The sequence below is a fragment of the Haemaphysalis longicornis genome, unplaced genomic scaffold (assembly GCF_048455015.1).
Source record: "Haemaphysalis longicornis isolate Haplotype H1 unplaced genomic scaffold, Haemaphysalis longicornis Haplotype H1 scaffold_5, whole genome shotgun sequence".
NCBI lineage: Eukaryota > Metazoa > Arthropoda > Arachnida > Ixodida > Ixodidae > Haemaphysalis > Haemaphysalis longicornis.
Genome location: NW_027526385.1, coordinates 77,453,973 through 77,477,039, shown reverse-complemented (window position 1 = coordinate 77,477,039; position 23,067 = coordinate 77,453,973). Strand labels below are relative to the sequence as shown.

The 23,067-nt window shown below is 48.1% G+C and overlaps 1 protein-coding gene across 1 annotated transcript; it reads right to left on the bottom strand.

Moving 5' to 3' along the window:
* Positions 1–6,712: 6,712 nt before the first annotated feature.
* LOC144138475 (uncharacterized) lies at positions 6,713–20,552 on the bottom strand. The gene is made up of 2 exons (XM_077670766.1): positions 18,404–20,552; positions 6,713–10,204 (listed from the first exon to the last, which is right to left on the bottom strand). Exon 2 carries the CDS (start codon positions 10,197–10,199, stop codon positions 9,606–9,608), a length of 594 nt encoding a protein of 197 aa, XP_077526892.1. The 5' UTR covers positions 10,200–10,204; positions 18,404–20,552; the 3' UTR covers positions 6,713–9,605.
* Between the last annotated feature and the right edge of the window lie 2,515 nt (positions 20,553–23,067).

The following is a 23,067-nucleotide window of genomic DNA, read 5'->3' as shown; positions in this document are numbered from 1 at the left end:
TTTTTCCGGGAGCGGGAGTCGAACCCACAAACACACGTCATTCGGCACTATTAAAAAATATCTCGGAAACAGCCGAATAGCACTGGCAATGACGACTGCAACCTTGATGTGTCCTTACTGAGTCCCTCGTCCCGTATCTTTCTGTTCTGCTATATATATATATATATATATATATATATATATATATATATATATATATATATATATAGAACGCTTCACCCCCGTTGCCCCGGGGGTGGGAAAAATTACCTTGTATTTTTTATTTTTTTATGATTTATTTTTTCTCTGTGTTTGGTTCTTCTCTCTCTCTCTCTCTCTCTCTCTCTCTCTCTCTCTCTCTCTCTCTCTCTCTCTCTCTCTCTCTTTTTCCATGTTCGTACCGCGTGACTGTGTGTTCTTATTATCCTTTTTATAATTTATTTTTCGCTCTCTCTTCATTCTTTTGCTACCCACCAACCATGATCCATTTGTACAAACCATCCCTCCTCTTACCTTGACCTCGCCCTTGCTACATTTTCTGTATATATATAACTCTGAAACGAACTTATTTTGTACTATATATATATATATATATATATATATATATATATATATATATATATATATATATATATATATATATATATATATATATATATATATATATATATATATATATATATATATATATATATATATATATTTAGGTGACGTATTTCGGCCCCGTTTTTTGTGAAGCATAAATGGGAGGCGCCAAAAGTGGGCGGAGCTAAGAAACGTGTTCCCGGCACAGCAGTGTCAAAAATGAGCGAACTACGGCTGTTGCAACAGCGCAGGTGAGTCAGTTACACGCGCCCACATGCAACAGCGCCATGTTTTTCATCGAAGTGCGACACACACAGCCGTCACGGTGCAACGGTTACCCAGTCAACAAACAAGAGAAACTTTGAGAAATCGCCCCAACTTGGCTTTTCGCTCGGGTCGATAACGCTATACTCTCGGCCACTTTCGGCGCACTCGAGCGCATCTCCGATAATAAGTGCGTGTACGCGCACCGGCAGTAGTTTCACGAAACTCTTTTAAGAGTCGTTGTCCGCTTATTATCCGCGATCGTCGAAGGAGAGGAAGAGAAGAAACGGACGGCTGAAGACGAGTAGCCGACAATGGGGGGGTGCACATGCCGGTTGCATGCGTAGGCTAGTCGATATATCGGTCGAATCTTTTTATACTCCGGGGACCTCGAAACAGGCACCGAGCTTTGTTTGCCGATACTCCTCTGCGCCTGTATCTTTTCCGACGCGCGGGCAACCTTGGGCTGCTCCCGCCGGGAGACCAATCAGGGAAAAGCGCCGCTTCAGCGAGCGTTGATGCGCGCCGTCTCTGCGCGCTCGCCGTCCGAGTTTCGAGGGTCACGTGTTGGGTTTTTGTTCCGCTTCTCCTTTTCTTTTCTTTTCTTTTTTTTTCGCAACGGATAATGAAATACGAGCGCGCGGCACGTGAATATTTGAACGGCGCAGGTCAGGGTCGCTTCTATCGCTCGAGGAAATCCCGATAATATGGCCAGATCGAATTTGGAGAAGATGTTATCTCGAAGAGTCAACGGGACGTTGCTAGCATTAGCATCGCCGCAAGGGAAAAAAAAAGAAACTTCTCTGTTATCAAACGGAAGGAATAAACAGACGATAGCCCCCTGCCAAAGATAGATCTTATGCATCTTGTACCGATCTCGGTGCTTTTACGATGAGATACTGGCAATATATGCATCAGGAAAGCAGGAATTGTTGACGACGCTTCAAGGGGTGTTGCAACTGACGGCTACAGCTGGTGCTTTCTTAGTGTAGGAGTATAGATTACACTGGTACTGCACTGGTGTATCAGGCGTATGTAAAAAGTGGACCTAGTGGCCATTGACGGCGGAAGCGCGTGCTTTGTTGGTGTAAGAGTGTACACCACACTAGTACTGCACTAGTGTAGCAGGTGTAGGTAAAACTTACGACGATGACAGCTGGGGATTAGTTATTGCAGACTGGTAGACTACACTGGTGCTGCAATAGTGTAAAGCAGCTGTAGGAAAAAAAGAGTGGCCTTACTAACCACTGATGACGACATTTGGTGCTTTGTGAGTGTAGGAGGGTTGGCTACACTAGCGTTGCACTAGTGTAGTAGGTACGTGCCAGAAAAGAATAGTCCTAATGGCGAGTCAATTTCGCCACTAGGGCCCCCCTCTTTCAGATCCCGCCTAGAAAAAAAACGGGTTCTCGATCGCTTCCCTATGCGGGAATACTGCATACGCCTAAAATTGTTTCACGAATCACCTTGCAATCCGGCGGTCCCGTGATTCTAACGACGGCATAGCTCGGCCTATCCCCAACCATCGTTTTCCGTTCCCGCCGACAGCCACGCCGTGAATTCAGAAGCCTACCGATACAGCTTTTGATGCTAAATATATATATATATATATATATATATATATATATATATATATATATATATATATATATATATATATATATATATATATATATATATATTTAAAAGATATCGGTTGAAACTCGCCAGACGCTTGGGGGAAACCTTGCCGCCATAGGCGAACCCAGGCGGACACGACTGGCCAAACCCTCCCGGCGACAGATATGTTTATTTGGCCTTGAAAAAGGGAGCTCGGGGTAGAAAAAGAGAATCACTTTTCAAAGGCTCTTTGTTCCAGTTTAGAAATAACCGTGCCGGCGCAGCCGCTTGGAACAACCGGCCGAACGGTCCGTTCGCGAGAAAGTCGGTCAAGAAGGCGTGCCTCGCAAATACATGCGCAGGGCGTGAGTGGGGACCTGACGCCCAGAGTCACGCCATTGCGAAGCTGCGATAGTACTGACAACCGCGGACTCGCGTCGCGCGCTGATAATAAGTTGTGGCCCACCCAGTTGAACAACAGGCGAACCGACATATGCGCTGGAATAAGTAAACGCACTCCTCGACAGTATGTAAGAGTACCAATCACGCACACCGAACAGATCTGCGTTCATTTTTAAACACTGTGGTCGGTCAAGGCGAATGTCGGCGGAAGAGTGCTATCAAACGAACCCGGCACAATCGTACGGAAAGTTGGCCATGCTATATATGCAAATACAACCGGCGGCTGGGCGTGGTTTTCGGCCATGAATGATAAATGTGCCAACTCGCCTGGTGCGTTGTTTTTTGGTGCTATATTAGCATTCTGGGGGGCTCTCCACTCGGTTTTTCTTTTTTTCGCCTGTCTGTCTAACGATTTCCCCACCTCACGGCGTGAACTCGACCTTCAAACTGAGCAGGGTGGAAGAATGGGAGGTACTGGAGGTTGTCTGCACAGTTGCGTCATACCACCGGTAAGAATGCTAATGAGCTCTTCATCGACACGCGGTGGAGACGGCTTCGGTAGAGTTTTTTTAACGGCGAAGCTGTTAAGCAAATCGTAATTTTTGGTGTCCGCAGTCAAAAATACCAAGAAATTGCCGAGCGCACGCGTGAGCGCGGGTCTAGCGACGACATCCAGGCAGTTAGCAAAACAAAACAAAAATGCCTAGCGCTCGTGTCTGCGTGCCTCGCAACTACCGCCCAGCGTCCCCTGCGCACGTTTGTCACGCCAAGCATACCCACTTAGGGAGATTGGCCAAGATGGGCAAAAAAAAAACAACAAAAAAACTCCAGCTTTCGCCTTAATCGTGGCAACACTTGTTCAGAACGAGAAAGACACGTCATAACGTACGCTCCTCCAAGGTGACGTCCAATGATTATCATTTCCACAAAAAAAAAAAAAATGAAAGAAGCTGACACTTATAGCAACAATGATGGAGTAAACGTGGTTGTGGGAGCGAAGAAGAAGCAAATCGGCTGTAATCGGGGAATGGTCGTGAAGGTTTCGTGCAGCTTCGCTACCTAGTTTCAAGTCTTACGCGTTAGTGTGCGCTTCCTTCATTTTTTTTTGTCCTTGAATTCGGCGCCTGCATTGATGTTGCTTATATTAGGGACATCCGCGGGATATCATGAGGAGGGCGTAGAATAGGGACATCCTGAGAAGGGCGTAGAACAGGTCAAACAGCGATGGTTCACCTGCAGTAATCGGTTAACAACTACTCGCCATGCTATCGAACCAAAGCGCAAGCTTTTGCCCTCACTATTGACATCTGTTACGTAATAAATCATACTTGAACGCTGTCAGAAAAAAAAAAAAAGTTGAATTAATTCCCTGCAGCGTTTTTTCAAAAGGGCGCTACAGGTGCGGCTACATAAACATTGCCCAATTTTTTCGTCAGGTTGGAGAACCGGATTCCTGGCCCATTTTCTCGTGTTTCTTTTTTTTTTAGATCGACGTGCATTTATTTTGACACGATGCGATAATGCGCCGTAGTGTGCTGTTTCCCTTGCACCACATTCCCCGCCGATTCGTCGAGGTAGGGCTGCGGCGTCTCGTTGGTACGTCAGCGAAGCTATAGTTTAATGGCTTAAACTGTGCGCGAAACGAATAGAAATCCCTGGCTACAACGAGATATGCGTTAAAATAAAAGTTAGTGAACACTCAGAGACAGACATAAATCTATTCACAAATATGTGTGACGTCACCTCAGAAATTGGTGACGTGGCTGCGATAGGCGTCACGTACGTGTTGTTCCCAGAGTTCAGCAAACAAGCTTGGGTTCTAAACTAACTGAGGAACAAAATATATCATCGCATGAGTTGAACTGCACAATGCAGACAAGAATAATAGTTTGAAAAAATTAATCTCAGTGTTACTTTGGGTACGTAGTTTGCATGTGATGTGAATATGACAGGGCTAGTTTTCTCGTTTTCGTGTTTCGTTATTTTGCAAGTTCTCCTGAAGGTTGCTCGGAATTGTCCGCGTAAACGCGCATCCGCTTCCAGTCGGCCCGTCTTCCAGAAGGCGCACCTCCTACTAGACGCACGACCTTTTGCACTTGAAGTTACTCTGCAACGCTTCCCATAAACGGTTTTACTCTCTCGTTCGCGAATGAAAGCTCTACGAATGCTATAGTGATCGCCAACGCGAAGTGTCACTGCGTGATTTGCTCGTCGCAGCAGATACGCCTTCCGTTTGTGCTCTTCTTTTGAGGCTTTGTTTTGAAGTGGCTATCGAATGCGTTCATTGCTGAAACTAAAGGGAAGCCGGCCAATAGCCGCTACATTGCTGTAATGACGTAACCGGAGCGGTCGAAGAACGTCAGGACTCGGGAAAGAGAAAAATCTTTTGATCAAGTTTCAAAGTTATCTTATGAGCATAGAGTCGTAATTCTTGGCTGAGGTACTTTGCGACCCCATAATTTAAAGGAGCCATGAAGACAAAATACAAGTTGGATTGATTAGAAAGACAGCTTAGTCCCGATAACAGCGATACCAATATCATCGCAATCTTCGAACAAATAACGGAGATATTAAAGAAAACGTGTGAAGCAGCCGTGACCCCCTAGCCAATTTCCTGCAACTTTTCTACGACGTCACGGAACCTTGCTTGTGCGATTGGCGGCTGCCTAACTGACCTGTCGCGACGACACATGACTATGACTACGACACACGACGACACATGAATATGAATGGCGCCTCTAGTTCCATTTGACCGCATCACTTGAATGCTAACGTGCAGTTAACGCACTGAAAATTATGTTTTATTGTTGGCCCGTATGACGTCATTCTTGCTCATAACACGTCACTGTGGCGCAAAATTTGAAAGGTTTTAAATACCTCTTGCTTTTTTTTTGTTGTTGTTAAAAAACATCTTTTGTGGCTCTAATGGAGCTGAGTGTGATACTGAATCCTAGTTCTTTCAAATTAAACTAACTCGTATTTTCTCTTCATGGCTCCTTTAATACTACGTTATGCAAGAATTTAAGATTTCGAAAAAAAGTTAAAAAAAGGGTTGCAGGGCCCCTTTACGTACGCAAAATGTGCACTTTTCGTTGGAAATTTCGGGGACATTTAGATTGACACGCCGTTGTATTTAATGTTGTGTTTGCGTGAAATTCTGCATACGTAAGTTTCATCCATGCAGCTACTGTCGTAGATAGTTCAGACGACCCGCCAATCAGTGATGCGCCCAGTCGTGTTCCGCGTAAAATACTTTCTGTGTTAAAATATAATGTGTGGGCCGTGGCTCTTGCGGTGTACGCTCTAGCTTTAACGCTATCTGGCAGTCGAGAGTCCATGCCGCTATCTACGGCTCGCTCGGTTCAGGACTCTTTCGCGTTGATTTCTCTCAAAAAAACATTACCCCGTAATTAATACCAATCAATACCACTGGGCAAGAACGTGTGAGGATATTTTTGCACGATTATCGCAGGGCGTCATCTGCCGTGGTTTCTCGAAACGCGTGTACCCCGACATGGCTTCACCGGGGTTTCGAGGCCACGTTATCGACAGAAAACTTCTGGTGACAATTTACATCGGGGCAAAGCTCAAATACGTACTTTAGTTCTGTGTGAGTTTTCGTGTTTTTGAATTCGCCGCCTGTAGTGCTATCTTATATTCAGGAACATCGTGCGATGGGGGTAGGGCATGTCAAGCAGCGACGGCTCACCGACAGTTAATCAGGAACCGTCTGTCTGCGTTATTGAACCAGTTGGAAAAGCGCTGCTATTCGCTTGTTTACAAAACCCGTTCCCACGGTTATAAAATATAGTCAGTTCAACCCACGGTCCCACCACGACAAGGCCAGGCTTTTTGACGAAAGTAACGAACTCCGTTTCAGGGACTATGAGCAGCTGTGTTTCAGTTTCAATTTCCGTTTATTAGTGTTTACAAAACAGCGTTCATCCAGCAATGCGCGAACAGGCGCTGATAATAATGTGCAGAAAAACGTAGTTCCAAACGGTGCATCGTCTGCAGCATGGAGCAGACGATATATGGACGAGCGGCTGCAGGATTGTGACGTTGGTTGGAAGTGCTTCCGCTGCTATCATTGGCTGATTCCGCGGCATCCGCTATTCTCATTGGCTCTTGCCTCATTTAGCCCTGAATTCTCTGTGCCGCACGGAATTCGTAAAACAGACGATACGTGCTACTTTCGATGGTATAAGAAGTCACACTTTGTTTTTCTGCGTGTACTTTATTTTGCAACGATAAATTAGAACTCGTAGAAGCCGGTGCAGAATTGTATATTGTTCTCGTCGAAACTGGTAAACAAGCAGGTTTCAAATAAAGAATACATGGCTGTGTTTGTTTACATTTTAAGGGTCTACAAACGCCACGTACTCTGCACCTGTGTCGCGAGATGCTTTCGGCTTGTTCTAAGCAGCTGTGCCGTTTCGCCCGAGAGTGCAACTGCACTGTGTGGCAGGTATAGGAAAACTTGGAAGGATTCACAGCTGCCTTGAATTGCGTGAGTGCAAAGCGTAACATGTGCCCTGCATGTTGTAACTGGAAGATGCGAGGTGAAGCGCCTTAAATATTTCAGGTAATACTATCAGCGAGTTCAATTCATTGTTCTTCACGACTTCGCGACTTCATTCGCTTGATTCGTTTGATAGGACTTCAATAAAATCACCAAGGCATGATATACGTTCACGCAGACAGCCAGGGAACAACAACAAGAAAAAAAGACTTGAACACTCAGTACACTCATTAAAGTTAGCGGAGTTTTGCAATGCAAATCGTTAAACCTCAATGCGCTGAATTGTGAACATCTTCAGCCTCACTTTCGTGACGTATACCGATGGCGTCAGTATTTGGAAATAACTCTTCGAATCGTTTACTAGAAACGCTTTCTAGTCGTGTATTTCGAACTGAAGACCGCGCATGATTTTAAACTTCGAAAGCGACGGCATCGATACGATTCGCAGTGCGGTCTGCAGCGGTTTACAGATGCCCTTCGGCTGACCGAAAACGTTATGTACAATAAATGGGGAATATTTCCTCTTTTTGGCCCTGGGGGAGCAGGTCTGAAGAGATGGGCCCTTCCGCCACTTTCTCATTGGTAGTGAATTTCAACGAGCCCATTTCCAACGAGCCCACACTATTTCCAATAAGCCCGTTCCCAACGAGCCCAAGGAGCCCATTTCCCCGTCAGCAGCGGCTTTCCCCGCAACCATTCTGAGCGATGCCAGTCGCACAAGCCATAGAGTTTCATGCTAGTATGTACTAGAGGGAAATCTGGCGCCACTGTCTAGGGTTGCCGCGCTTCAGCGAGCGTTTCGTCATGTACTTGGCAGGCGTGTTCCACTTATCTTTGGCATGGCTCATAAACCGGCTGGAAAGTTGACTCTGTCTGCAAAAAGCAACAATAGTACTACAGCAGGTTAATCAAATTTGTTTTGTTATGAAGCTCCAGAAAGAATTACTTGTCTGGCGTTATTTAGAACCTTCACGCACGATGAATAATAAAAACACGTTACCCTTTTTTCTTGATTGCTTCGAGACAAAACAGAAGCCTTGTAGCTAGCCAAGACAAGTAGGCGAGGAACGTGGTTAGCTGCCCATGGGGGCCCGCGATTGAAGCGCCAGATTTCTTTCTAGTATATTAGTATGAAACTCTGCGGCACAAGCTTTACCATTGACTTGCGGCTCACGCGTCACGCTCTCAGGGATGCGCCTGTAACACCCCTGGCTGCCAACCCGTCAGTAACGGCGCATCTGCAGGACGGAACATGGAAAGCATTCGTCGCGCATACAAGAGTACCTTTGGTCCCGTCACCGGCATCTTCTTGTATGTCGAAGCAGCATACTCACGTCACGAGGAAATCTCGATTGCGCGATAGCTTTCGCAGGACGTCCACATGATCGCAAGGGTCATGTCGTCGTTCAGCCGGTGATGACATCTGTCCGTAGATCAAAAGCTGTGCTGGACGAGGCACGTGGGTTACCGCGCTTTCTTCGAAGAGCTTTCTTTGTCATAATGCGACTGCGCGGTTTCAGATGGCGGGGTGTCAACTGTGTGCCCGCATTTGGTCGGTATGCAGTTCCAGAGATGAGGAGGGCTGCCATTCAGGCGGTGGCGAACCGTCCGCAAAAAATGTCGGCAGTTTTGTCCCTCAGGTAGAAAACACATCCCATTTACCACAACGCCGGTAACTCCTGGTTCTCTTAGATTCACAAGGAGCCGTGGTTCGCACCAACCGAACGCAGCTGGCTATTCAATACAAACGTTCATGTTGTTTTTCTCTTTCAGTGCCAGAGGCCAGCTCCTTCATACACATGTAGCTTTTGTTCAAGAAAGATATGTGCTAGTTTAGCATTTGGGACACATGGTCATTCCAACCATGCATCACTGCTATTCTGTTAACTCTCTTGCCGTGCGACCCCTGCACCCCCATCGCTCCTCCCGACGTTCATGGCTAGCATGATGACTGACGTACTCTCGACCTCCATCTAGGAGAAGGATGCCCTTTGCATCTCCTCGCTTCTTGTTGACGATTCGAGGGACCCTCACGAAGTCGACGAGGAACGCGCAAGAACGCTATCTTCGCGTCACTGCGCACTCCACCTTGTTCCACGTCATGTATTCGTGGCGAACCATCTCCACTGCTGGTAAGTTCACACAAAAGCACACACACATACACCAACCGCACAACGGTCGCGATCCTTCACAGACGACGAAGGCACAGAACAACAACACGGTACTCCCTTTCCGAAGACCGCACCGCACGCGGTTACGTAGCCGCCGCGCCCTCTTCGACCTGCAAGGGTTCCACGAGTCTCTGCGGGTCCAGAAGAAGAGAGTTGGAAGCGGCGGCGGCCCCTGCGTGATGGCCCGCAGCCCTTCCCGCCGCCGCCTTGCTGGGCGAGGCGGCGTCGTCGACGTTGGTGTCCTTGGTCTTGCCGCCGCCGCCGCCGGCCGCCTTGTGCAGCGCGCGCTCGAGCAGCGTCTCCTTGGAGTCGGACTGCTGGAAGCGCTGCGCGCGGCGGCACTTGATGACGGTCTCGACCGAGAGCAGCAGCACGAGGAAGCCCATGACGATGCACGTAGGGCCGGCCACGATGCAGGGCGCCTTGAGGGGCGCGCCCGCGCGCAGCAGCGCTCCCAGGGCGGTGAGGGCCGCCCCGAGGAAGGCCAGGGCCAGGCCGCAGCACACGATGCACAGCACGGTGCCGCGCGTGGCGGCCAGGCGCCGCCGGTCCTGCAGGTCCCGCTGAAGGGCTCGCCGCTTCATCTCGTACTCGAGCGCGTTCGCCTCCTGGTCGCGACGCATGGCCTGCTCCTGCAGGTCCAGCTCGCGCTTGCGCGTGATCATCCACGACAGCATGTTGCCTGCGAGGCGGACACGCGCGATGGTCTTGTCAGTCGGCAGCACTTACTATGTCTTTACCACCCTCACGCTGATTGCACGGTTACCCATAGATAGCCGTCTTACACTCGCAGTATCTACGAGTCCCGTCCCCACGTCAACGGGAACCACCAACTTCAACGGGAACGCACGTCCGGATCTTTTGTCTTGAAGCCGCCGCCGAGCCAACCCAGCCCTCCCATCCGACCGAGCAACCCTATCGGGAAGACACAACCAGATCTTTCGTCTTGTACCCACCGCAAAGCCTCACTCTCTCCCTGTCCGTCTTCTCTCCAAACGAGTTTAGAGCATTCCTACCAGTAAAAGTGTTTCTCCTCCTCCTACCAGTGCAGCTAAGCGTGTGACTATCTCATGTCTATACTACATGAATAGACATGCATTAGAGGTCTACGGAAGAGGCATCCGTACCGTGGGTGGACACTGACATGATGATGATGATAATGGTGATGATGATGGTAATTATAGCCGACAAGATTTTTGTGCAACAACTATGGCTCACACCACCACGAAGTGTATCGCTGACTTCCGTGTGACGAAGAGGATAAAAGGTGTGGCAGAAGTGGCTTGGTAAGAAGACATATAACCCCCGCCACGTAAAGCGACTGGTTGATCGCGCGGCCGGATGACAACCGTTTAATGTGCGAGTATCGTAGGCCTAGGCCTACTTTTTTTTTTACTTGAAAAATCGTACGTCCGTTTGCAACGTACCGCGTTGCGCATATATGAATAAGAAGACCTACGGTCTTCAGAATTTTTACGGCACTGTTTGTATTAGCTAAAAGACATCCTCCCAGCAATGCAATTGTGTTTATCAGTGCAGCCAATTTTTGTAAAGTTTTCTCTCCCACATTGGGTTCGTGTTTTGCAGGGACGCCTGCCCCCCCCCCCCCCTCCCCCCCCTCCTTTACAAAAAGAAGGCGCTGCCTGCGTTAAATATGGCGTCGAAGGGAGGGGAGATAAAAGCAGAGCAACAACATGAGAGAAACAAAATCTCACGTAAAGTGTTAAGACAGTAAATGAGCCACATTCGACGGCCTCGGAGTAAGTGCGATGGATGCGGCCAGAGTACATGGACTGCCGAAGAAATTTCGGGGCTCGGGCTGTCGGCGTGTCATGTCGTCGGTGTCTCCTGTCGTCGTAGTGTCATGTAGTCACCGTACTAAAACACCGAGACACTCGTTTTCCAACGCCTCATGCTAGAATGTAACGCGCACTAAAAGAACACACACGGACGCTCGTTTCCCAACGCCTTGCGCTAGAACGCTTCGTGCTTCAAAGACACGAAGATTTTTAAAGCAAAGCTGTATACCTCTGCCCCCCCCCCCTAACGATTTCATCTCCGTGAGCAAAAACGCCAAGGCGCCAAGAATACACTTATACACTGCATGCTTGACCTCTCCCCAGGTTTCACGTTAGCGGAGATGGCCCGAGTTTTCTTTTTTTTAAGGAGTTTCATTCATTTTCTTTAGAAAGGGTCATGAAGAGAAAACACAAGTTCAGTTCATTAAGAACACTGCGTTGTCCCGATAATAAGGATACAAATAACGGAGATATGTATTAAGAGGAACATATGAAGCAATGGCGACTCTTAGGCACTTTCCAGTGACGTCTCTATGACGTCACAGAAGCCGCTTCCAAGAAACATGATTGGGCGATTGTAGTGGTGTTTGACCGTATTGCTTTAGTGCTAACGTGCAGTTAACGCACTGGTTAATGTGTTTTTGGTGCTTGCTACTATTACAGTAACCGACCGTTTGTTTCGGCCTCCGAAAATCCGGGCTTGCTGGATATTCCGGGCTTTCCCGAGAAACCGCCGGTTGTCCCATAGGAGTAATGTATATGAACAACGGATATTTCGGACAAAATATTCCGCGACAGAATCCCGGTGCGACTCCAGGGGCGGTAATCTCCTGTTTTGTCCGTTTTTTGTCCGTTTCAAAAGTGTCCGTTTTGAGCAAGTCCTCATTGGCTAAAAGCGAACACCCGGATGTGACGCTATACAAGCACGGCGGGGCTATGGGCCAGGGCTTCTCGGAGCAGACGATTTAGAGCAGACGAGTTTTCGTCACCTTGTTGTTGGTTCGCTGGCGGAACAATAAACACATAAAAGGTAGTTTAAAATAGTTTCAGCCGTTTGAAATGTGTTTACAAGAACGGTTGCGCAAAAGTCAACCCAAAGCTCGCCTACAACTTGAAGTATGTCAATAAAACGGACGCAAAACGGACGTTTTCAAAACGGACAAACACGAGAATACCGCCCCACGGCGAAGCCATTTTGAATCCTAACCACCTGGCTAGCTTAGGATTGGATGGGGACTGGCTTGACTCCCGCCGGGGTAGCCAACTTTGCTCTTTCGTGACATTTCCAGGGTTTGCTTCAGGGGACGGCAACGTACTGTTGTGCGCGAAGCTAACGGAAGACGAGATCGTGCGCGAAGTGACTGACTGAGCTGCCGCATAGCGACCCTGACTCCGACGAAGACACTCCCGACCGCCCGCAACCATCAACGCAAGACATTGCCAACGCTTTGACGTTGTCGTCCAATGCTTACGAAGAAAACGCGACGCTTGCAGAGATGCAAGCATACATTCTCACATGAAGGAGGATTTTAAGGCAAGGAACAATTCGCGAATTCTGCAGTCCTGTTTAAATGAAACAAAGTTCGTTTTTGCGACTCGCGGATTTTTCGGACTGCTTTTTTATTCGGACTATATTTCGTTCCCCTCCAGGTCCGAAAAATAGGTCGGCTACTGTACGTCATTCTTGCCCGTAATGCGTCAGTGCAGCACTAAATTAAGCTCCTCAATATTCCTCGCGTTTTCTCGGTTAAAAAAAACGGCTTTCGTGGTTGCAGCGGTGCTGAGCGAATTACCAACGGTCAGTTCTTTCAAAACGAATAAGTTGTATTTCTTCTTCGTGGCCTGTTTAACGGCTTATTAGATGGCCCGAGTGAGTCGCTCGCATAGGCAGTATCCCGTTTCCGGTCGACTGAGCTAAGACGACAAGACAGAGTACAAGCCGGTGTGGACACTTGAAGAACAAAGGAAGTGATCGTACGTTAACGAGGGAGCTAATCGAATTATGAAATCAAGCGGGCTAAATCTAGTTTTAATTCTGAATACGGAACGAAAGAACTAGTCTGGCGCCGTCCTGGCCTTCTCAATTTTATTAGAATTTGTTGTCGGATAAAGGTGGGTTTCTTGAGCGCAATATTCCGTACCGAGATGTACAGTCTTTGTCAAAATTTTGTAGACCATGCATAAAGTGCATAGGCAAGGAAAAATTCAAAGTACAAGAATACCTCTCCAGCGAGGCTGAAACGCTTTGTGCCAGAAAGCTTAAGGAAAAACGAGCGCTACAAACGAGGACAGAAAAAGCGAAGAACGACGAGACAGATGCGCTGTCCTCTGTCCTCGTTTTTCTGTCCTCGTTTGTAGCACTCGTTTTTCCTTAAGCAATGAACCAACTAGCCCAACAGCATATTTTGCTTAAGAAAGCACCGGTCTATCTTACTGTCGTAAAATAATTTGGTTACAGTAAAAAGTCAAGCACTTGGTTTGAGTTCCTTGTGACTCAGAAACCTTTGGCGTGACCGAGAAAATTATGACAAAAACTGTACAAGCCCGCAGCACTTACATGCGGATCGGATCGTTAAGTATATGCTTGAGATGCTGCGCCCCATCCTAAACTGACCTAAAAAATACCGAACCACATTAGTTTACGAAAAATAATGTGTAGAATTGAGCTAAGAGTGCATTTAACAGTAAAAAAACATCACTGGTCTTGGACGAAGAAACGCAGCATTGCTGGGGATCAAACCCAGGTCGTTTGGGCCAAAACTCGCGGTTCTGCCCCTAGGCTACTCAGGGTGGATAGCGGTGGTTCCTTTAGCAACGTTGCTCAGACCAATAGGAGTTTTCGAACCGAACCACTACACGACACTGGGTGCACACTGGGTACACACTGACACTGGGTGCACACTGGGTGCACATAGGTGTGCACATAGGTGCACATAGGGGGCCGGGCTTGTACCTATTTGGAACGGAATTTCGCTTCCCGTGGCTGTCACAACGTAGCAGCTCAACAAACGCGACGAACTTAATAGCTTATGCGCGTTGCTTCTTTTCTCTGTCCCGTCGATCGCCCAAACTGGCCCAACTACAAACGTTGCTAGAGCTGTCGTACGGCCAGCTGACAATACGGTCGTATAGGGTATACGTCTGACCTTGTCTATAGCGGTGTGTCGCAAACTGTGCTATAACAGAAGTGTCCGTTACCCCGATAAGCTTCGCGTAGAACCGAGCAGTGCCATGATACAAGAATATCACGATAGTAGCTTCAAGATGCTTTGTAGCACATTTATTTCTGCGTCGATATACGTTTACAGCCTGTATTTGCATCTCAGCAGTGAAATACTTCTCCGGAACTTTGAGAATATAGCTTAATTACCGCCCACTCTTAAGTTCTCGTTGCATTTGTTGGAAGGAAGGTGACACGTTTTCAGCCGAAGAAAAAACTTTTCATGCTAACAAGCACTGTGTTCTGCTAGCACTTCGCACATTGCTTTTGTCCTCAAAACGGAATTTGTTTGCATTTTTATCATTTTGCATTACAGAGACCGTTCTTCCTCCCGCGAACAGCAGGTGCCCTTCTAATTAGGTGATTTATAGTTACGATATGATTAGGTTCTTGTTCGTACAAGTGCGCACGTATCAAACCAGCAGCTGAGGATGGACGGATGCCAAAGCTAGAAGCAGGCACTCGCCGTCAAAGTTGGAGGCAGTGGTCTGCCGCCAGCACATGTCGGTTCACAGGGGAAAGCCCATTCCAGGATCTCATTGGCACCTGGGGCGGTATTCTCGTGTTTTGTCCGTTTTGTGTCCGTTTCAAAAGTGTCCGTTTTGAGCAAGCCCCGATTAGCTGAAAGCGAACACCCGGATGTGACGCCATGCAAGCACGGCGGAGCAGTGGCCACTGTAGCGGAGCTACTGCGTTGAGCCCTGGCTTCTCGGAGCAGGCGATTTTGTAGCGTGAGCTACACTGGCCGAGGTTGAGCAGTTTCGCGTGGCTCCTGGAGAGCCGTGCTGCGCATGCGCGAGGAGCAGTGACGTCACACGGCGCACAGAACGTTGCTCGCTGCCCGGAGTCTCTCACACACCCCACGCGCCCAGCGTCTTCGCCGACCTCCGTTCCGCACGTGGCGACCCGGTCCACTTGATGATCATGCGAGGGGTGGCCGGGCGTGGAACCGATGGCTCGTGCGTCGCAGCAACACCGGCGTGCGCCTGTGGAACCAGCTTAGCTCTTCGGCGATTGGTGACGCTGCATGCGCCGGAGCCGCTTGATAAACATACGTGTGTCACATAATACCGTGTGTGTGTCATTAAAGCAGCAGCAAGCATGATAATCAAGCTAATCCTAGACAACCAGGAAAGCTAAGAATAACCAGCTGAACCTATAGCTCACGCTACGTATATCCTGTCATAGCCGAGCTAAGCCACTGCTAATTTTTTCGTCGCTTTTTTGTTTGTTCACTGGGGGAACAATAAACACATAAAAGATAGTTTAAAATATGTTTAGTGGTTTAAAATGTGTTTAGAAGAACAGTTGTGGAAAAGTCAATCCAAAGTCCGCCTACAACTGGAAGTACGTTACAATAAAACGGACGCAAAACGGACGTTTTCCAAACGGACAAACACGAGAGTACCGCCCCTGATTGGTCTTTCAGTGTCTAGACAATCTGGCGACTTGTATCGCCATGATAACGCACTTTCTGCGCAAGCAGGTGGTATTTGTTGATGTTCTTTTGACGTTACAAAGAGGCTCCTTGTTCAAGAGCTTTGTGTTTCAACGAAACTCGCACTGTCGGCCAGACAACCCCAGCAAGAAGATTATGTTTCTGCGATGCACGCAACATTTTTGTTAAAAGTGCAGTCTTGCGTGAGGGACAAACTATACTTTTATGCGAATTCGGCGCATCACAAAGAGGGTGAACGGCTGGAAAAACATGACAGAGCAAAGAAACGGCGCACGTATCGTTTACTTGCTTCGTCCTCTTCTTTGCGCTGTTCACCCTATTCAAATTCTTGAGTGGCAATACCAAGGCCGTTTTAGACTCTATTTTCAGAAAATTGGATGTCCCCAAAAAAGCGCAATAAAAAATACATTCTAGAATCGGCACTTCTTGTTCTGTGTTCACGGATACTCATTTTGCCGTGTTTACAGAAGTATATCTTTTGAAATATCCCGTTACGCCTCGGAGGGATGTATCTGTGTGTCTGTATCTTAAACTTCCGACAGAATATCGGTATTCGGGAATACTTTCTGGAGGTCGATGTCTGCGCAAAAGTGTAGTTTGTAAGACTTCAAGATCCCCACAGCTCGATCGTTCTGACGCAAAGACAAGAGTAGTAATTGGTTTGTAGAAAAGAACTTCTCCAAGGGTTGACATTACGCTGCATGTTCTGGGAAGTATGCCTACAGGACAGCACGACTAAGAATGCAAACAGTGCTTGTTTGCTCCTCCCTTCTCGCTTGGCAAACCTTGCAAATGCACGCGAAAGTGGTGTTTCAGCTTACGCAAATGTTAGTAAAACCTTGAAGCTGGCGACTACACACTCTAAACTGAGATGCTTCTTAACGTTGGCCTTTTTTTCGTGATACACAGACGACGTACGGGATGCTAAAGACATCTTGGGACGCAGCTATTTACAGGGGCAAGCAAACTCTAGAGTGGGTCAACTTCCAAGTTCCCTGTAGCTGTTTTCCTCGCGCAAACATGTCGGGCCGAGTACATATTGGAAACCCATGACGCTACGAAACGGGTTGTTCAGCCAGTACGTTTCGTTGTTCGCTGCTCTTTTCTAGGCAACTCCTACAACGACTTGCTCAGCAACGATCTTTCTTCAGCGCTCTATTTCGTGTTCTGCCAGTGGTGCCGAAATCTGGTGCCTGGAGAATCTTTAAAAAACAATGAAGCAAAGGCAAACGTACAGCCGAACGGCCCGAGCCCCCCTCTCTTCCTTATTTCCCCTATACGCTTGCGCAGGGCTGATTTCGCCCCGTCCGCTTCAGTCCCGTCGAGATCGTTCACAGAAAAATCCGCAGAGTGAGCTCATTCGGAAATAAAGCAGTTACAACGACGATGACATTCTTTTGTTATGCTTTGCTGGCAATTTCGTTAATGCCTGTCCTGGACAGGCAGACATATAGGGTGATATGTAGGCTCACATATAGATGACAAAAAGGTTTATGATATAAGTTCAGCTCAGATTCAGCCCTTGTTTGGTAATGTCTGCGGCTGCATGGAGTTTGCAAAGTTTAAGAAATGTAAAACGTGGAGCTAGCTGTCTAAGAAAAAAAAATCAAGTTTGATTTATCTTTCCAGTAAATTTGCCGCAACATAAAATAAGATAAAGTTCCCTGCCTCAGGAGCGTGTGTATGAATCGAGGGGGCTGATATTTTTATTGCATCATCTTCCTGACGATGCAAATGTGGGACGAACGTTGCACTGTACGGCCGCCAGGCTAATGTGTGTGGGATTTGTTATCGATGCACAGTAAAAAAAGACTAATCTCATCAGAAATACGGCTCTTTCCGCATTTTTAATTTAGTTTTTCATTAGTTCTTTGAGGGATGTAATTTGCTTTGAGCAGAGCGTAGTTATTGTCGTGTCCTTAGGATGTAACTGCCCGCTTGCGTTATCCAATCTAACCCTACTGTATACTCCGAGTGTGAAATCTAGGTTATGACCTACAGCTCTCACCACGCGTAGATGAATTGCGTAGATGAATGCACTGATAAGAACCAATAATGGACCTTGAAAAGACAGTGGATAATTTTGGGTGGTTTCGCTTTATTTTAAGTTTTATGGACTACAAGTTCAGTCTCTCAGATTGAAGTCACAGCAGTAATTTCAATTGTGGTTTAAGCTATCAATACTCATAAGGCTTTCACGTGTAGCACAGCTGAATGTCCTCGACTGGGCACCGTATTCTATTTTGCTTATCCCTTAGCCCGTAAGCTGTAAAAGATTAGACTGGCCCGATAAATGTCGACTCTATCATCATTATCCCACCGTCCTCGTCTTACATGGATCATGTTTAAGGCTACACATGCGCCGTGCCTTCGGCCAAAGTAATCATGCCTTTTCATACTTGCCTTATGGATGTGCTCTTCTTGTCGGCTTAGAGTGCTTCGGTTGCCTACAGGCTCCGTTCACGACCAAACCAGGGCGGTCACATGCGGACACACGAAGCTCGTCTTTGCCTCACGGTATCCAAGGCACACCACCACCACCAGCTGAGCCCTGGACCTCGCTCCCGGGCGTAAAATGATGCATCCACGCCTTCTTTAGCTGCAGCGCAAGTCTGGCGGAAAACGCGTTTCGACCTGGTACTTCTTAAAAAGAAGAACATTTCCGGACGCGTCAACTCGACCGTGTCTTGCAGCGACGACCTAGGGATGCCATTCTGTCCCGGAATCCGACGTAGATATTGTCATTTCGAAAATCGTCAGGCTTTCCACTTGGACATGAAGTCTCACGGTGCAGCCTTGTATTTTTGCGGAAATGTCCTGCGGAAGTCTTGAGAGAAGTCCTCTTCACGTAGCCTTATTTTGTGAAACCATAGTCATTGACGGCCGCAGGTAATCTCAACACCAATAACCGGGAGAGCTGGTGAGTGACGACTCAGGTGGCAATCTGCTTGAGACTCCTGCGCACCGCATCAGAACTGGAAAACAGCGCTGAATGCCGATAAGCTCAAACCCACCGGTTACCGGGCACGCGGTGGTCGACGCACCGCGATCAAAAGGCACGAAGAAATCGACACCCGTACGACTCACCGCCACACACAGAAAGGTACAACGCGTCGTTTTCATTGGCAGCTCACGTGTAGATGGGGCACGCGATCCTTAAAAGCACTGTTGGCCACTCCGCACCAGAGTGCGGAGATGGTGAGCGGGCCGCGGCCGACGGAAAAGGCGCGCACGCTATCGGAAGGCGCACGCGAACCGATTTTGTCGGGATCGTCTGCACCTAAGCAGAGCAGCCGACGCCCGGAATATCATCGAAATCTGCAGCGGAAATTCTGACAAAAGGAGGTGAAGACGACAACAGTCTCATCGAAATCGTCGAAACTTGACGAAGATAGACGGCGTCCACAATCTCAGCGGTGACTAAAGAAAGCAGACGATTTCATCGAAGTCGGCGGCACCCGAAAAAAGCGTACGGCTTTCGGGATCTCATCGAAACCTGCGGCGAAATTCTGGAAAAGTAGACGGCGGCGACAATTTGATCGTAACCGTCGAAAATTAACGAAAGCATACGACGTCCACAATCTCATCGAAATTAGCGGCGCATAAAAGAGAGCAGACGATTTCTTTGAAATCGGTGGCAGATGACCTGAGGGAAGTAGACGGCGACAATACTTCGAAGTATACGGCTCCTGAAGAAAGCAGACGATGACCGGGAACTCACAGAAATTCGCGGTGGACAGAATGAAGAAACCAGACGATGGCGATGACGATCTCATCAGAGTTGTCGGTACCTGACGAAAACACACGGCGCCCACAGTCTCATCGAAATCAGCGGCACCTAAGGAAAACTGACGATCTCATCGAAATCGGCTGCAGACGATCAGACGGAAGAAGATGGCGACATAGTCAGTGGCTTCTGAAGAAAGCAGATGACGATGAAGACGATATCATCGAAACGGTCGACACCTCACAAAAACATTCGACCCACACAGTCTAATTGAAACCAGCGGCGCCTGAAGAAGAAAGGTTTCATCGAAATCGATGGCAGACGACCCATGGTAAGCAGATAGGCGTCTCCTGAAAGCAGACGACGACTACGAAGATCTCATCGAACTCATTGGCACCTGACGAAAACATACGACGCACACAGTCTCGTCGAAATCAGTGGCGACTGGAGAAAACAGACGTTTTCGTCGAAATCGGCGGCAGACGACCTGACGCAAGCAGACGAGTGCGTAGTCGGCGGCTCCTGAACCGAGCAGACGACGTTCGCGCAGACGACCACTAGACACAACGGAGTGACTCTCCGCGTCGTCGCTCGGCGGGGAATGGGAGAGTTCGGAGCGCGCGCACGCCGGTGTTTTGGCCGCGCGGGCGGGCGGGCTTTCGGCGAGCGCGTGACTGGGCTCGAGTGCGGCCGGCCGCCGAGTGGCATTGATCGAGCGGCGAGCCGATGATCGCCGCGCGGTTGCCAAGACGCGGCGACCCGTGCGCGCGTGCGCGCGTGCAGATGATCGACTGGCCAAAGCTGACCCCGCCTGCTGCTGTTGTTCTCCGAACGCTCGTCAATATAAACAAAAATAAATCTGGCAGGCCCCCCCCTCTGCCTCGATTGCTCGGGGCCATGTTACCGGGCGCGGAACACCTGCACCGCCTCTGCTACTGAGACGTCGGGCAGTTGCGCGGGAGTTTTTGAGGAGTCGTAAAATAGAACGACGTGCATGCGAGAGGGGGTGTAGTGTTTTTGTTGATTATTGTGTGCGGGCGGTGGAGGGCCGAACAAGATTGCTTTAGGACCGTTTAATTTCAACATCACCGGCTATTTCTTTTTTAATAAACGCGGTAAAAAAATGGCAGGGGCCTTTTCATTTAAACTGCTGACATGCGGGCTTCCAAAGGACTCGCAAAGAAAGTTTGCGAACAGCTGGCTACGCTAAGAAGCCCGATGCACTGGAGCTACTTTTGACGTCAGATTGCGTTTGTACCATGCGCATCTTTTTGTTCTTATCATCATCACCACCACCACCACCACCAGGAGCAGCAGCAGCTACAGTTACTATGTCCCTGCAATGTTTAATTTACTTCCCCAATGCATACAAGATGTTAAGACGAAATGTATTATGAAGACTCTTAGACGCATTAATGCGTGATCGGAATCCTGTCACGTTTTCGAATTTTTATTTCACTGTTGTTTACAAGTGAATTACTTGCTACTGATGGCTCTGTCGCTCTCTGCCAGGCACTGCCGTTCAAGCCCACTGCGGCTTTGGCAGGCCCATCTTTTGCATAGTATTGTACTCACGCCATCAATAAAGTATTATTATTATCGTTATTATTCGGTAGCCTAACTGTCATGAAACACATGCGTAGTCTCTGCCAAACCAAGCTAAATGGACGTTTCGCTCGTGATAACTCGACTTACAAATGTTAAGCCGGAACCATTCTTTTTTTCTATTCATGGGAGCAACAAGCCTGCCCAACTAATTTTGTCTCTTAGTTGTGATTTGCGGTTTTCATGTTTAAGCTGTGCCTAACCTCTTTCCTGCCGGGGGACTTTGTGCTGACTTAAGTATTCTTCCAAGCTGTTTTGTAAGAAGCGAAGTCCCTGCCCCGTGATAGAACGCGGGAAGTACGCTTTGATTGCCTACTTCTGTTACCAGTGGCAGTGGCAAGATACTGCATAACTAGATATAACCCATGCTGATTCCTTCTGGCTGTTTGGGCTTCTTTCTAATCAAAGACCGAGATACTTGCACTCATCACTTTCATCTATTTCTTCTAATTCCAACTCTCTAAAGGGCTTTTAGCACAGCTTTGCTATCTGATCTATTATCAGCAGAGCAGTTTAGGCTGACCCGAATCCGTCCGACGAAGACAAAAGACCCGAGCGCACGTAAGCGCGTGCCTCGCGGCGGCCGTCCGGCGTCGTCCAGGCTTGCGCGTGGCAGCAGTCACTTCCCGGTCCGTTGGGTTGATAGGGCGAGGCGTCGGTGTATCTCGTAGTGTCTTGGTGGTCGTATACGTTGCTTGAAGGTATCTTGTGCGGGATAGTCTTCGAGCGGCGCGTAGGGCGGGGTGCATGTTGCCCGTTATTTGGGATATTTTGAGTTGTTGATGAACGTGTGGTGGGAGGGATTGTTTGATGCCCACATTTTCTGCTTCATTTTTGCTATGATGCGTTCCTATCACTATAAGCGTAACACTTATCACTCTTTCCATTTTTCTTTCGACTGACCTAAGTTTTCCCTCAACGCGCTAACCTTCCGACCTTGACAAAGTCTCAGGTACGCGACCTATAACTCCAGTTCTCTCCAATATGCCCCACTTTAAACAAAAGTAGTTGTTGAAGCCTTCATTCACGTTTTCCTCTTGATCTCATAAGAAGTTTAAAGCAGCAATAACCACAACAACAAAAAAAAAACGCGTAAACACCAGGATTCCTTGAAAGCAAGAAGTTTCTGGAACAAAGGGCGTATCAAAACCTGGAATGAAGTTGCCGTGCGTTCATGAACACTTTATATTTTCTTGCAAGGCGAGGTCATTCCTATCACGCCAAGCTTTTTCAGATCTGCTATTTCGCTAAGGGCGTTCCGACCGAAAGCTTCCGTTTTATTCTTTTCCCGTCCAAAAGGTTTAATACCATCAGCAAAACGCTGCGTACAGGCGTGGCTGGAAGGCAGGATTTGGAAACTTTTTATAGAAAAAGAAAATAATTTCTCGAAAGCTATCGAAATATAATCCCTCCCAGAGCTTTCCTCCGGCCCTTTAAAACCCGCACAAAACCATGGGCTGAACCGCCTGGTATACGCCTCGAGCGCGGCCTGTAGAGGCGCCACTGAAATCCCCCTAGCGGCCCGTTTCGAAAGCAGGCGCGGGAGTTCGCGTCCCGCTCCCCATTGTCGCCGCTGCTTTTGCGGCACGTTCACGACCGAGATTTACCGTTTGCGGGCGTTTGAAATCCATGTTTATGTGGAGCAGTCACTCTGTTCGCAAATGAGGTGTGTTTACGAGAGTGTAAATGTTTCTGACGCGATCTTAGTGTGGTATATTCGGTCCGTATAAGCGCC